General features: G+C 38.4%; 1 protein-coding gene across 1 annotated transcript; it reads left to right on the forward strand.

Moving 5' to 3' along the window:
• Nucleotides 1-15,198: 15,198 nt before the first annotated feature.
• On the forward strand, nucleotides 15,199-16,437 carry LOC146004892 (protein CFDP2-like). Its single transcript, XM_083143920.1, has one exon. The coding sequence runs from the start codon at nucleotides 15,199-15,201 to the stop codon at nucleotides 16,435-16,437; it is 1,239 nt and encodes a 412-aa protein (XP_083000046.1).
• Nucleotides 16,438-16,715: the final 278 nt, after the last annotated feature.

The following is a 16,715-nucleotide window of genomic DNA, read 5'->3' on the forward strand; positions in this document are numbered from 1 at the left end:
CAGTCAATTATCTGATGCCCAATTCAAAATCACATGTGCTATGTTTCCAAATTTGGACCTGAATTTGCTTAGGCGTTAGGGTGTATATCCATACGACTATGTTACCGATTTTTCCAAATTTGACGAGCATGCTCTGCCACCGCAACAAGACTTCTATAGCAAGCTCAGAGCATCAGGAATTAGTGATGATGATTATCGCCATGCCCAGTTGATGTGGACCAACTTAAATTGTCAGAATCTTGGTGATTATCATAAATACTATTTGACACTTATAACCCTCTTCCCACAAATGTACTAAATGTGCTGGTAACATTGCAACTGATGTCATGCCTGGATTTGATTGGCTGTTATGCTCAGAGCCGCCAGGAGGAAACTAGCACGTTTTGTCTTGAGGCAACGGTCACGGGGGAAAGAGCAGTGTAGCTCTGACTGTAAACGTGTATGGTAAGTGTGGCGATATGATGGGGAATTTAAGTAGTGTGGTTCCTTTAAAATTCTATAGTTTATTTGTTCATTTCTTTACCCAATATTAGGTTTTTGTTATTCTAACAACTAATTAAATTAAAATTAGTTTGGGTATTGAGGAACCTATTCATAGAATTCTCGGTAGTATGGCCGCATTCACTATACACGCATTGACCCCTAATTACTCGTCAGTTTAAGTTGTAGAATATAAATTTCAGTTGCTTATCATACAGTTGTGTGATTATGGATATATAAAGAAAGGAAATTTATTTACTTTTTGATTGTTACAATTCTATAAAAGTACTTTGCACTGTTAAAATAAAAAGGAAAAGATCTAAGTTTCTGGTTTTGAATTCGTAACTAATTTCCTAGAATAATGGACTCTGATAACAGCTTGCTTTCACTGTCCCTCTGTATGGTAGATCCTGCTTTATGCAGTTGAGGTTGAGCGTGTCGAATATGAGTAAATGGCCCTTTTTTACAGCTAAGTTGCACACTCGATGTGACGCTCTTAGCCGATGTTATTGAGGCATTTAGAGCATCCTCAATACCAAATTATTACCTTGACCCGGGCTATTTTTACAGTGCTCCAGGCCAAGCATGGTCTGCGACGTTTCTGAATACTAAAATAAAATTGGATCTGATCCAAGACCAGGACATGTATCTGTTCATTGAACAATGTATACGAGGGGGCATGGTACAATGTTCTCAAAGATATGCCAGAGCCAACAACAAGTGTGTTCCCAATTATGATTCTGCGCGACCATCAAACTATATACTTTATGTGGATGCCAACAGCTTATATGGTTATGCTATGATGGATAAACTGCCATACGCAGGGCTTGACTGGGTCAAAGATTTCAACATTAAAGATCTTCAAGACTTCGATGACAGTGACTGTGGCCTGTTCTTAGAGGTTGATCTGACAATTCCTGGTAATTTGCACTGCCAGTTTTCTGATCTGCCGCCAATTCCTGAGGTTGAGTTTCCGCCTGGCTCTAAATAGAAGAAGCTGATGATAACTCAGGAGCCAAAACAGGGTTATGGCATATACTACAAGAACCTCCAGTTCCTGATGCGCCATGGTGTTAAAGTAACCAAGGTTGGCAAAGTCTTAAGGTTCAGGCACTCAAAATGGTTGAAGCCATATATTGATACAAATACCGAGCTTCGAACATGTGCGATAACACAATTTGATAAGACCTTGTTCAAATTGGTGGTCAATTCGGTGTATGGTAAGACCATAGAAAATGTCAGAAAGCATACTGATGTCAAGTTGGTTACCGACCCCAGCCAATGCAAAAAATTGGTAGCAAAGCCTAATTTCAACTACAGAAAAATTTATGATGACTATCTGGCATTCTTCAACATGAAAAAACTAATATCAAGTTTGATAAGCCTATTTATGTAGGGGCTGTAAATATTAGAATTGGCCAAATTACACATGCTGGTGCTATATTACGATGTGCTGAAGCCTTTTTATGGTGATCGTATAAGTCTGATGTATTTGGACACGGATAGCTTTATCCTTGATATTCAGACAGAAGATGACTATCAAATTATAGCACAGTCTGCATTGCTTGAATATTTCGATACTAGCGAATTGCCTGGCCATCTGAATATTCAACCCCACAACAAAAAGGTGCCAGGCAAGTTAAAAAAACGAGACACTTGGCGATGTTATTGTAGCATTTGCTGGGTTAAGGGCCAAGATGTACAGCTTTGAAACATCCAGTAGTGCTGTTAAAAAAGAGCCAAGGGCATTGGTAGAGTAACTGTGGACAAAGAGCTCAGATTTAAAGATTATGAAAATTGTCTCAAATCATGTAGCACAATCAGAACATCAGAATGTAGAATCCAGAGTGTGGATCACTTGTTGACCACAAATATTGTAAGAAAAGTGGCTCTGGACCCACATGACGATAAGAGATGCGTTTTATCATGTGGTATACATACTCTACCATGGGGTCATTGTGACTTGATAAGTGGCAAGCAATGCAAAATCACGGAGCATGGTTTACAATTAATAAACATGCCGATGAACTTATTTGGGTTCAAAAAACAGGCTATTATGGACCTGCCAAAACCAGCACCCTCTCCTGATATACAGTCTATGCTATGTAAACTAAGTGGTTTGTTAATTATTCATCTGAATAGCATACTTACAAATGTTGATGTTAATACAGGTGAAACATTGTACATATTTAACAATAAGATAAACCACTACCAGTTACCAGTAGGTGGTTAATTACAATTTATTACAACCCCCGAGGGCAATGTCAAGGTTTCAGTAGGCAGAAATATTTACAGAATTAAGCACTCAAACATGGTGTCTGGCACTGTATATTCTGTCTCTGCTGGTGGCTGTTTATATATTGAGGTCCCGGGACACTACGACAAGCTTATACCTTTTTTATAGAATTAAGAATTAGATACTCTATAATAAATAACCGTTAAAAAAAACAATGCCTAACGATATATTTGGACATACAAGGCGCGAAGATCACAGTGATGAGATTCTGATGCTTGATGTCAGAGTCAAAAAATTAAGAAGTGATTTACAAGATCTACAAACTACACTCAATGCCAGTCTTCAACTAGAGATTACCAATTTACAATCACAATTCATGGACCCTCTTCTTAAAATTGACTCATAACTCAAATTGCTGCTTCAGAAATATACTGACTTGGCCACATTAGAAATTCTCAAAGTTTAGAAGAGGCTGTAGCAGTTCTTCAAGCCAAACTTAAGACTCAGGCTACCAACTCTGAGCAATTGAAACACCAACTAGAAGAGCAGATTGGTAGTGTCCAGACACAGCTCCAAACAATTGTCAAAAGCATAAAGTCCCAAGATGATTTTGATCTAGTGATTTCTACTCTAAAAGAACAGATTCAATCACAGGAGATTCCTAATCTGGACCCCTTAAACAATGCTATAGCTGAGGTTAAAGAAAAAATCGAGACACTCGAGAAGTTTATGGACAACTTACCATCTTCTGATGCTATGAGTGCTATCACTCGTAGTGTTGCCAACATCAAGCTGCAACTCGAGACATATGAAGATTTTGGAAACATTCAGAGTACCATAAACCATTTTGAGGCTACCATAGCAGCAGTACAAAATGATCTGACTAATGTACAAGAACCTCTAGAATCACGTTTACCTGGTATCGTAGTCATTCTTGTCAGTGTCCAGCAACAGATTACCAAACTTGAAAACCTCAACACCGAATCCGAGCTATCCCATTTTCATCAGTTGATCGATGATATTCAAACAAAGCTTGAAATTTTACAACAATCAAGATCCACTCAGGCAGACATAGCCCTGCTAGTCCAAGATGATATACGTAGTGTAGCTGATGCTACTGAATTAAATGCTGTAAAATTGGCCCTTGAGTCTCTGCAGAATACGGTGGCCAATCTGCCTACATCACAGGAACTTAAAAATATTAAAAGAGCCGTGAATCGCATACTGAAATCAGAAGACATCTAGCTTACTCAGACAGTGGCCACTCTACCAACTAATCAACATATTAGCGAACTACATGCTCTGTTTGAGGATATCAGAACCCAAGTCCATGATCTTACAGCCCAAAATTCTAAATTGGCTGTTGTTGAAAATCTACAGCAGATTGTAGCCAACATCAAGCAACAGCTAGGGACCTAGAATCCAACGAAGCAAATGCTCTGTCTGTTTTTACCACACAGCTTCAAGAGATTTAGCAACAATACAAAAAAACTTGCTGTAGACATAAAAATCAAACCGGACCACGACGATGTTGTTAGGACTATCAATGAGCACCTCCAATCTGTAATAAGTAGATTGCTTACAGCAGAAAAATAAATAACTGGCCTAATCGAGAATCCTAAGCACACAGTAAATCTTGAATTGTACAGTGTCCCCAACAGAGAATACAAATCACCGTTTACACCAGGTGGCGAACTGTATATGTTGTCCCATGCTCAATTTTATTACCAGTTCTTCGTAAGAGGCACACTCAGACCGGTCAATATCAAATACAGGTTACAACCACACGCACACCACTACCCTACCTTGTCAATAGCCAATGCTGACAACATACAAAAGGTCACCAGTGTGGAGTATTTTACAGACCCCGATACACTAGAAACAGCCTATGTTGAAGATGATGGTTCTCTCGAATTTAGTATACAAATAGGGGATAAACTGTATTTAGAAAATCCAGTCGTATCAGCTGCTGAACACCCCATAGTTGCAATATTCTTGTTTACGTACTATGTCTAGACAAATCATAGTTGACGAGCTACACAGACCAGCCAGACGTAACTATAAGCGACTGCCAGTGGTTACAAAAGGCATAGACGATTTGTGGCAGGCTACTTGGTTGAGATGGCAAGTGGACAGTTGAAAAGCATAGACAAGATCAACAAGGGCTACAAATATCTACTTGCTGTCATAGATACATTTTCGAAATATACCTGGGCTGTGGCACTCAAATCAAAGACTGGACCATGTGTTACAGAAGCTTTTAGGACAATCATCAATCAGAGTGGCAGATTACCGCGCTATCTACAAATAGATAACGGTAAAGAATTCTATAATTTGGTGTTTAAACAATTTGTTAAGAGCCAGTCAATACGACATTACTCAAGTTACAGTGATCTCAAAGCCTCTATTGTAGAAAGATTCAAAAGGACCGTAAACAGTCATATGTATAAGGAATTTACGCTTCAATGTAATTATGAATGGGTTACTATGACACCAGAACTTCTAGATCAGTATAACAACTCGGTCCACACCACAATTAATAAGAAGCCATCTGACGTAACCAAATCTGACGAGCAGCACTTGATCAACACTGTTTACTATCCGAGATATCAGCCAACAACCAGAAGACCTAAATAAAAAATAGTTGATCAAGTGAGGATTAGTAAATATAAACACATATTCAAAAGAGGCTTTACTAGACACTGGAGCACTGAATTATTTATAGTGGTTCAAATTAAACCTGGGACCCTTAACACATATATAATAAAAGACCATCACAACAAAATCCTCAAAGGGCGATTCTATGAAGAAGAACTCAGCCTGACACTTATCTCATAGAAAAAGTCATCCGCAGAAAAGGCAACAAGATACTGGTCAAATGGCTAGGTCTCCCAGAACACAGCTGGATCGAGGCAGACAAAGTGATACTATGAACACCTGGGATGTTATAAAGCGGCTACCAGAGCCTGAACAGCAGACTAAGAGAAATGGCAATCTCCTACCTAATAATATTCGTTGTCTTATTGTTGGGCCATCGGGTTGTGGTAAAACAACGCCACTGGTTGATAATTTCTTACTGGAACCTAACTGGTTAGTCTGAAAAAACAGACACTTGTACGTCTTCTCTAAAAGCTTACAACAATTAAAATATCCGCTGCTGATGAAGCTATACGATGGACTGGATATAGCCACTTTTGAATCAGATGTTAAGCCACTCGATGACTGTCTCGATAACTCTGTTGTTGTGTTTGATGACATTATACTGGATAACCAAAACGAGGTTAGAATTTTTTTTTACACAGGGACGACACAAAAACATAGATTGCTTCTACATAGCACAGACCTTTTCCAAAATACCAAAACAGCTGCTGCTACGAGAGAACAGCAATTTTATATGTGTGTTTCGTCAAGACCATACTAACCTCAAACACATACATGATGAGTATGTAGGTGGGGACTTGAGCTATAACGATTTTTCTAAGTTTTGTGGTAGGTGCTGGAACCAGGACAGCTACGGGTTTGTCAAAATCGATATGACAAGGAAGCCCAATAGTGGTAAATATAGGAGTAAAATCAACAATTTTCTAGACGTAGAGACGTATATAAACAACCATGAGTTGAGTTGGGTTGAGTTGGTGTTTTAAGTCCACTTTATGCACAGTAAGGCTAATAGAGACTGGACCTACAGTTTAAAGTGGAATCCGAACCACCATGTGCCTCCACCGGGTATAGAACTCGGGACCCCTTGATTACAAAGCCACGACGCTACCACTGCGCCATCGGGAAGGCCATGGAACGACTAATCGTTGACGATCTTAAATTAAGAGACTATCTTGTAAAACGATTCAAGGGATGGAAATCAGAGAACCGAGGTTTTTATGAACAACACAATCGCACAGAACAGCCTATTATTGATGCTATTGGTAAACTGGATAAAAAAAATATCAAAACAGTTACCGAGCAGAACCTAAATTTGATCACAGAGCTTGTGCCGGTAGCTGCTAGGAACATATTAGATTATCCAATCACCCCCTTTCTAGTATTCACACAACTAGATCTGTTCGTCCTCAAAGAATCGAAGCTAGTCAGTATCCAATTGAATTGGGCCTTCTTGCTCAAAAATATTTAAGCACACCTAAAGACAACAAAGATGAGGTCTTCGGTTTATATGCTGACACAGAGCATGACGGTAGCATCATACATAATTGGCAATTTTAGGGTAACATTTATGGGCGATGATCTGATTGTATATTCAGAATCTCATCTTGGAGAAAGAGGTGGCTTTGTTAAGTATCCTGGAACACCTGGATTGTGGGAACTGGTGACTAGTAAACGGCCTGACAACTATACAGATCAATACTATGAGTACTACAAACAAATACTAATAAAATCGGATGCCCTGTACCAAAACAACGACCCTACACAAAAAAGAGTCAAGTATAGTAGTGGAGCAAAATACAACAACTTAATCAAGCCCATATGGTCACAGATCAAGACAGGTAGCGGAATCAAACAGTACAGCACCCTGCCTAAAGAATTTGTCTGGGTTGACGATGTCAGGAAACTTGTAGATATGCTGCTGGTAATAGCTGGCGAAGAAAATGGCGGTAACCATAATATTTGCAATGAAAAGGTTGGAATTATGAACATGATAGCCACCAAATTGTCTAATTTTATAGTCAATGACACTAAGGGCATTGGATATCTTATAAACATTATTAATACGCTACCACCTAAATTTTGGAATATCTCTGAGGGTCGGGGGCTGGTTAATGACATCATAAACAAGCTGCCATTTGAGCTACACATACCAGGCTATCAGTATTGTGGTCCCGGTACCAAACTAGACCATAGACTAAACAGAGGGGACCCTGGTGTTAATCACCAAGACGCTGCTTGTAGAGACCATGACATAGCATACAACACACATGACAATCTTGATAGGCGACATGTGGCAGACAAAAAATTAGAAGAGGCTGCATTTGGAAGATTAGTAAGCAGAGATGCTTCTTTGGGTGAGAGAATAGCAGCATTAGGGACCACCATAGCTATGAACACCAAACAAAAACTAGGGTGGGGGTTGTAATAGATTAAATAAACTTGCTACAACTTAATTGAGCTAGTCAATCCCAGAATATATATATATATAATAAACCTACGATGAAAGCCAAGGGTGTTATGTATCAGATACCATATGCGGGTCTCAAATCACTTTAGACTATCCATAGTCATCTAACCAAAAAGCAGCGTATGGAAAAAAGCTGCTGTCTTGCCAAGGGCCACGGTATGAAATTGTTACTTAGTACACCCCAATTAAAAAAAATTACAGCATTCCAGAAAAAAAATCGCATAGAGGGGGCTTCATATTTAGTATCCCGGCTATCTTAGTAGCACTAGGAGCAGTTGGTAGCTTAGCAGGGGGATCAGCTGCCATAGCAAAAACAGTAATAGATGCCAAAAAAATATGGCAGAATTAGATGAACTGAAGCGCCATAATCTCCCCATAGAGAGACAAGGCAAAGGTCTTAAAAAAGTAATGATTAAGTTTTAAAAAGAAACAAGTGCCGCTTACCAACCAAGATATCGAAGCTTTAATCAAACCACTGGACATCAGAAATTTTAGAGGTATGTACATGTCCGATTCTTTACCAAGACAACCGCTCAAGAAAGAGTGTCGCATAGTCAATTTGGATAGCTACAAAAATCAGGGCACACACTGGATCTGCTATCTTAAATATTCAAACAATGAGGCATTTGTGTTCGATTCAATTGGAGGGATTCCACCTAATAATATAGTAAGATATCTAAAATCTCATAATCTGTATTACAATGACGATCGTATTCAAAATTTTGAAGATATTAATTGTGGACATCTGTGTTTATCTGTTCTTAGATATCTGTCCCAAATAAATAAACCATCAATTGAAGATTTTCAAAAAGCCCTGTGGTATCTAAAACATCATGGGCATATTCCATCTGACAAGCCGGAATTCAATCTTAAAACTCAAACTACTTGATGACATAGTATACCCCAAAACAAAGCTCTCAGAGCATTCTACGCCATGTACTTGATCCCTAATATTACACACCATAAAAACACAATCACAGTTGGTTAGCAAAAAATTGTCATCACTCCAGGGCAGTATAATCTGTCTACTCTAAATGCTCAGTTACCCAGAGGTGTATTGTTAAGTCAAAATTCTGTCACTCACAGAGTAGAGATTGTGTCTGCTACAGAGACAGTACATCTGGGTACTATAGGAGAGCTATTGGGCTTCCAGAGCAACACAAAACTTGAACCAGCCATCAAACACACTGCTATTAATATACCTAAAGTCTTAGCCATAGAGACTCTGAATATTCACTGTAATGTGGCCGAGGGTATGATCACCAAATCGGATGGCATAGGCACTCACAAAGAAACTGGGATCATTGCAACATTCAAACCTAAATCTGAATTTATTGAGCCAATCATCTACACTCCATCACCAACATTGTATTTTCCGGTCTGCTATAATAGAATCGACTACATTGAGTTGGTGGCCACTAACGAAAAAGAACAATTAGTTGAATTTGCCGGAGCCACAACAACCGCCATCATAGAGATTAATATATAAACAAAATATATACTAAAAAATGGAGCATATCGAGAGTTGCGAGCTACAGTCGTTCCCCCCAAACCGTAGGACCGTTGCCAATTTGAATCAGCTCAACACAGAGATTGAGGTTGACCTTGACGTAGGGGATGGCTTTATACATCCCCACAGAGCAGACCTATATATCAAGTTTGATGTTTTAAAGCTCGATGGTACAGATTATCCGGCTAACTCAAATATAAGACAAGTAGACAATTTTGTACCGCATCTGTTTTCTCAAATCGAGATCAGAAAGCATGGTGTTGTCATAGACAGAGTAGACTATCCTGGTATTACATCTACAGCTTTGGCCACACTGAATTTATACAAGACCGAGGCTTCTTACTACAAAATAGGTGGATTTGAGGCTGGTGATAAAATATTAACCAAGGGCCACACTGTATTGTTCCCGATGCGCCTGTTGCCAGGAATTTTTTTTCGGATTACAAAGATATTATGTGGAAAGGTGGTTTAAGAATCACATTTCGAAGAGCCGCCAATGATAATAATGCTTTGATGCGGTACAGTACATTAAACTCTACTGGTGCAGCTCTGCCTAATACCCTACCTGAAGAAGGCAAATTTCTAATTCAGACTATGGAGCTAAGAATTCCAGTAGTTGAATATGAAGCTAGTTATGCTCTTAAATACAAGCAGATATACTAAAAAATCCACAGGTGTCTTTACAATTCTATACATATCAATGTGTCCACAAGCGTGCCACTGGTAGCTATTATGAATTTGATGCTACAAATTCATTCTCCAGTATACAATATGACATGCCAGATTTTGTGGTGGTGCTGTTTCAAACTGGTCGAGACAAGAATCAGCAACAAAATTCAAGTAAGTTCGATAGCTGTAACATCAAGAACATATATCTTAAAAATGGCCGAAACGAGGTGTTCCCCAGAGAAAATTATAATTAATCATGTCCAAGGATGATTTTCTTAAATTATATGAGGCCTACACAGCATACAAATGAGTCACTACTGGCAAAACCGACATGAATTACTCACCCTATGAATTCAAAGCACAGAGACCTATGTTTGTAATCAACAGCTCAAAACGCAAACAGGTTGTAGTTAATGACAGGACAAACATATATCTGTGAATTCCATGATACACCACCTGCCAACACCATATGTAGTGTTATTCTTATAGGTCAGAAATCATATGTTTATGATATAAGAAACGAGACAGTCACAGAGCAATTTTAGAAGACCTCTGTGCAATGCATTGTTTTAGCATTAGCTATATGAGTTCAGCCTGGTGCCCAGTTAAAATATTCGGGTTAACTTATTAATACTCTGAACAATTATTTGAGCATATATTACAGTGTACTTCTGTGTAAGCAAAAGGGCTATATTTTTAGCAGGCTTATAGACAACAGACTGACAGATGCAGCTTTTGTACACATGGCCAAATCAGTCTGTTGAGGGTTCTTCATTTGTACACTAGAATTCGGGATTCTTGGGATTTTGACAGAGTAGCACACTGTAGGCAATAGGCTCATATGGACAACTTGATATGGTTTTAAGTGTAGCCAAATTAGTCTGTTAAGAGTTCTTCATTTGTACACTAGAATTCAGGATTCTTTGAATTTGACAGTGTATCACACTTGGGGCAATTGAGTCATATGGGCATCTTGACATAGTTTTAAGTATAGCCAAATCGGTCTGTTAATCATATGAGCTCTTCATTTGTACGATTTTTTGTCCTCATCCTATGGTATTTACTACTACTAGAAATGAAACATACGTTCTTCATAAGAGGTCGCGTAAAAGATTCTGATGGATTGTGCTGCATTTGTGGTGACTATTCTGTGCAGAACAAAGAAAAACATCGCTGACTTTGTAATGGAACCATATCTTGCATATTGAAGTAGTTTGTTAAGTCTTAGATAAAGGTGGCGAGTGTTTCAATACATCTATAGATCCTTTAATGGACTGGGTATTGAGAATCTAAAAACGGGTATCTTTGATCGGTCTCAATCTCGAAAACTCATTAATAATTGAAATCTCTCAAATTTTAATAATGATATTGAAGCTTCTAAATGGTTCAAATAATCTGAATTGTCAATAACGTCTTCGGCAATCTCAAACCCGAAAACTATGAAGAACTGGTGCAAAACTTACTCACAAACTTAAAATCTTTTGTAATTAATATGAGCATAAAGATAAATTTCCTCCAAATCCACTTTGACAGTTTTGGTGATTTAATGGAAACCAAGGGTAGAGGTCCCAACAAGATGTAAAGGAGTTGATGGAGGAAATATTAAAAACCGTAATGGACAGATACGAGATAGCAGATCAATGTTGGAGATTAGTAGAGGTGTGGATTACATTCCCCACCCACTTTTTGCCTCCGCTCTATATTCTGTTAATGACAAGCCACGTTTACTAAGGGAGACTAAATTGTCCTTGCATCTGCCCCTTCCCCGTTTCAGCACCTAATCGTACTTAATCGTCGCTAGTGTGGCAGATTATTGTTGGGATCTTCAACGTGATTGTTCCGACACGCTACACACAAGAAAATCTCAGAAACGTTTTCCTCATCATTAAGAGTGATTAACAATGAGATTTCATTTTAAAGCCAAAACTAGAGCCAATGTAGAAAACTGATATCATATTCGAAATCAGAATAGCAAAGATACCCTAATATGACTATAATTTCGTTGGCAAATAAATGTGTGTTTACCAATGTCACAGATGTAAGGATTTAAACCAGCAGTCATAGTGCATCACATATCGTAGGAATTCGAAATTTACAGGCGAAAATACCCTTTTCTTAAGTGAATAGTAAATGTCACATGTAATTGGAATAGATATGCTTGGAGAGTTAACTAAGACAACGGAGTCCCTTGCATTCCTTTATCATTTGCCATTTGGATCATAATATCATGATATAACCTTTCAGTGGTGGCGATTGGGTGCTGGTAGATCAGTTTGCTTTTTCTTAGTAGACAAGGCTTGGCATTAATATGCTATTGGGTAGAGGTAAAAAATTGCAAAAAGTGGGTGGAGGGGCAACTGCTATTCTTCTCCCCCTAATAGCCGCCACTGAAAGCCTTTTACGTAACCTAATAATAAAAGAGTACATTCTCGCGCTAATTTTCAAGCAAGGCATTAATAACTTTAATCAATTAGGCAGTGGTTTGTCTGAGTAATTATGCTGCATATTAACAATTGCGTAGCACTGACGGTCGGGGGAGGTCAGAGACTGACTTCAGAGCATTTTTCTCTTTATAAATTAGCTCCTTCATGAAATATGTTTTAAAAATGCTGAAAAAAAATATGATGACCAAGGCAGTAATTTATTTTATTAAAAACATAAACATATATATAAACAGCACATTTTTTTATAATCATGGAAACAAGGCTTAATGGGGTTATAAAAATTCTTACCTTCTTGGTGGAAGGCGGAAGTAACTAATGGTTGTAGATAACTTATCCTTAATTTCATTCTTGGCTAAGGAGGTAATTGTTCAAAGCAGCGGTTCTCAAACTATTTTCTCATTGTACCCTTTAGTAGTGTCATTGATGATACAACCAGTGCGAGAAATGATGAACCCCCCTCAGGCAGATTTGGCTACACTTAAAACTTGCTCAACGTGCCCATATGAGCTTTTTGCTCAAGTGTGGAACCCTGTCTAATCCACGATTTTTGTAAAAAGGCCCTCTGGAATTTCCTGTGAAATGATGAGCCCCCTGAGATTGATTTGTCCACACTTACAAAAGGCACTTCTGTCAGATTGTTGTCCATAATCCTGTCAAAAATATGCCCCTCTTGATATTTTGTTTGGATACACTTAAAACTAAGCCAAGATACACACACAAACACACACACCTACACACACACACACACACACACACACACACACACACAAAGCACATTGTTGAACCCAACTGATATTTTTTATTAAGTATAGAGTTTTGATTTGAACCCCAAGAAATTTTATATAAATACCAAAGCCAAAAATATTAACACACATACACACACGCACACACTAAATATACAAAACACACTGCTGAACCCAACTGATATTTTTTTTATTAAGCATAGAATTTTGATTTGAACCCCCAAGAAATTTTATATAATAAACATAACAAAATTCTAATATTTATTTTTGTTTAACAGGAACAACAAGTTCTGAGCACATAAGCAGTTTCTGAGGAATACAAGGCAGCAGCAGCAGCAAGCAAATAACTTATAGAAGGCAGTGTGTATCATATCTAATTGCATGGATAATCTTGACACAGGATTTTTTGAGAGAAAATGTATTTCAAAATACATAAAATCTAAGTCACTTGTTGATGATTTAAAGCTTAGATTCTTTGGCCTGTCCGAGTATGACCTGTTTGCTGTGCAGAATGAAACTGAAATGCAGTGGGTGCTTGCCAGTGACAGGCCATTCCAATGCCTGTATCTCAATTTTTTCAGTGAGTTTGAAAAATTTATGTACAGCAGGTTCAGGATAATTGTTGGATTGTTTGTTAATTTTTATACAGACAGGTGCCATTATGATTTAAGGTTGAAATTGTTTGACAATTATTGGTTCAACAATTGCTATGAGCATTGTTTAGAGTATAGGATGTGCATGATTGCATCTCAGAGTTCAAATTGGAGACATTATAAATATTCAAATAAAATTATTAACAAGATATCTAAAAATAAGAAGATTGAATTTGTTACAACTGATAATGGGAATTTGTACAGTGGTGAAGATTTCAATCCAGAGTTTGTATCAAATTCCAACTATATATATTTGAATGAGCTTGTCATGTATTTTATAAGGCAACAATTTAGAGATTGCACTTATGATTGTATTGTTGAGGCACTGGGGCAGAATAATTTGCATAACATATGCAACTGTGGGAGAGTTTTGTCCAGCCTCTCAGTGTGATTTCAGGCACAGGAATCTGGCAGTTGGGAATCAACCCGCAGCAGGCAGCCCTGATTATTTCAGCAGAGACAGCAATCAAGGTAAATAAATATTTGCTGCAAGTGTAATATAATTCTCTTCTCATCAGTGTAACACATTTCCTGTCTTGTTTCACATTTCCAAATCCCTGCCCATCAGTGCTGTAGAAATATCAGCCAGGCTCGGGTCTGTGTGCAGGAAGAGGCAAGATATTTGTTTGCAATTTGTTTTGAAGCCTGTACCTAATCACAGCACAGCTCTGTCAGAGATAGGGACAATGAGTAATATCTGTAATTAATAATTCAGTAATCATTTCTAACAAGTTTAATTTTCAATAGGCTCTTCTCATCACCCCACCTAGTGGTTGCAGGACCTTGTAGTTGGTGGTGGGGCTTGCGTGCTCTGATGATTCACTAGGCTATACCGGCGGTAGCATAGCTACTGGCAGGGTCTCCTATGCCGGGCAGGCTAGTGAAGAGGAGCCAGACTAAGAAGCAACCTATCGGTCAACGGCTCCAAAGGCGGAAGAAGATGGACGATCATCTCAACGGCGGAGGAGGCGGATGAACCAAGAGGAGTAACACCTCTTTAAAAAACCATGGTTCAGCTGGCTCCGGCTGATAGTACCATGTAAGGGCCCCTTGCCAGGGTTACGGCGAAGTCCTCAACGGCAGATGCGGCAGAGAAGGAATCCTTCGGTACGGCGCAAACGGCGGAAGAGGCAACCAATGAATGAAAACCACTGCCTTGTGGTGAAGAGGGATCTTCAAAGGTTAAGGGAGAAAACCCCTACAGAAAATCGTCCTGCTTGGAGGTCTAGGTAGCAGCCCTATCACCAAGATCGGGTGCTGTGGGTTAATAACCCGCACACCTTAAACTCCACTATTAAAGAAACATCCACGAAGAATAGCCGGACTGACTCTAAGATGACGACTTTTGGCATGAAAGGGAAAACGAGAATTGGGTGTTGGAATGTGAGAACTTTAAGAGAGAGTGGTAGACTTCAGCAAGCAGTAGCCCAAATGCAGGCCTACAGGTTGGACTTATTGGGGATCAGTGAGACAAGATGGAAAGGATTTGGAGAGATGAGAACTAAAGATGGATTTACATTCCTATATTCAGGAAGAGAAGAGGAGGAACAACATCGGGATGGTGTAGGTATTCTCTTGAGTAAGATAGCAAAGAAAAGTTTATTGGAATGGAACCCTGTTTCTGAAAGAATTATAACTGCGAAGTTCAAAGCAAAGGTGAGAAACATTAAAATAGTACAATGCTATGCCCCAACAGAAGTTTCAGACATAACAGAAAAAATGGAATTTTATTCAAAATTGCACCAAGAACTAGTACATAATAAGAAAGACATATGTATCTTGATGGGAGATATAAATGCAAAAATTGGATCAGATAATGAAGGAATAGAGCATATTATGGGTAGACATGGACTGGGGGAAATGAATGAAAATGGCCAGTTATTTGTTGATCTTTGTGCAGAAAATGACCTGATCATAGGTGGAACTGTTTTTCCCCACAAAGATATCCATAAAGTGACATGGGTATCACCTGATCATGTGACAGAAAATCAAATTGACCATGTTTGCATTACCCGTAAATGGAGAAGATCCCTCCTAGATGTAAGAAATAAAAGAGGAGCCGATATTGGTAGTGATCACCACTTGGTAATTGCAGTCTTTAAACTTCGGATAATGGCAGCATGTAAAAACTTTTCAAAAATGGGAAAGAAATTTGATTTGAAAAAGTTAAATGATAAAGATACAAGAAATAGATTTGTATTGGAACTTAGGAACAGGTTTGAAGGTTTACAAATGGAGCAAGATGAAGATATAGAAGAAAGAGAAGAGGATACAATAGAGAGAAAGTGGAAGAAGACCAAGAATAATTTGATAGAAATAAGTGAAAACATTTTAGGATATAGGGAAAGTAATCAGAAAGACTGGATGTCAACGAACACATGGGATAAAATTAAAGCTAGAAAAATGAAGAAGGAAGAATTAAACACTGCAAAAACAAGAACCCAAAAGAGTTCGCTACAAAGACAATATAAAGAGCTTGATAGAAAAGTGAAGAAGAGTGCTCGAAATGATAAACGCAATTGGATAGAACAGCAAGCAAGAGTAGCAGAGGAAGTGCAAGTAAGGGTGATTTAAAACAACTTTATCAAACAACACGCTTATTATCAAAGCGACAATTTAAGAAAAATATACCAGTCAAGGATAAGAATGGCAGGCTGTTAACGGATAAACAAGAACAAATGAAGAGATGGAAAGAACACTTTGAAGAGGTATTAAATAGGAACATCAGAGAAAATGACAGAACGAGAGAAATAGAGAGTGAGGCTGAAGAAACTGAAGAAAATGAAGAGCGTACAGAGATGAGAATCTCAGACCTTCCTCCTTCAATTCAGGAAATCAAACTAGCACTTAAG

Source organism: Lepisma saccharinum, chromosome 22 (genome assembly GCF_977018435.1).
Source record: "Lepisma saccharinum chromosome 22, izLepSacc3.1, whole genome shotgun sequence".
Classification (NCBI taxonomy): domain Eukaryota; kingdom Metazoa; phylum Arthropoda; class Insecta; order Zygentoma; family Lepismatidae; genus Lepisma; species Lepisma saccharinum.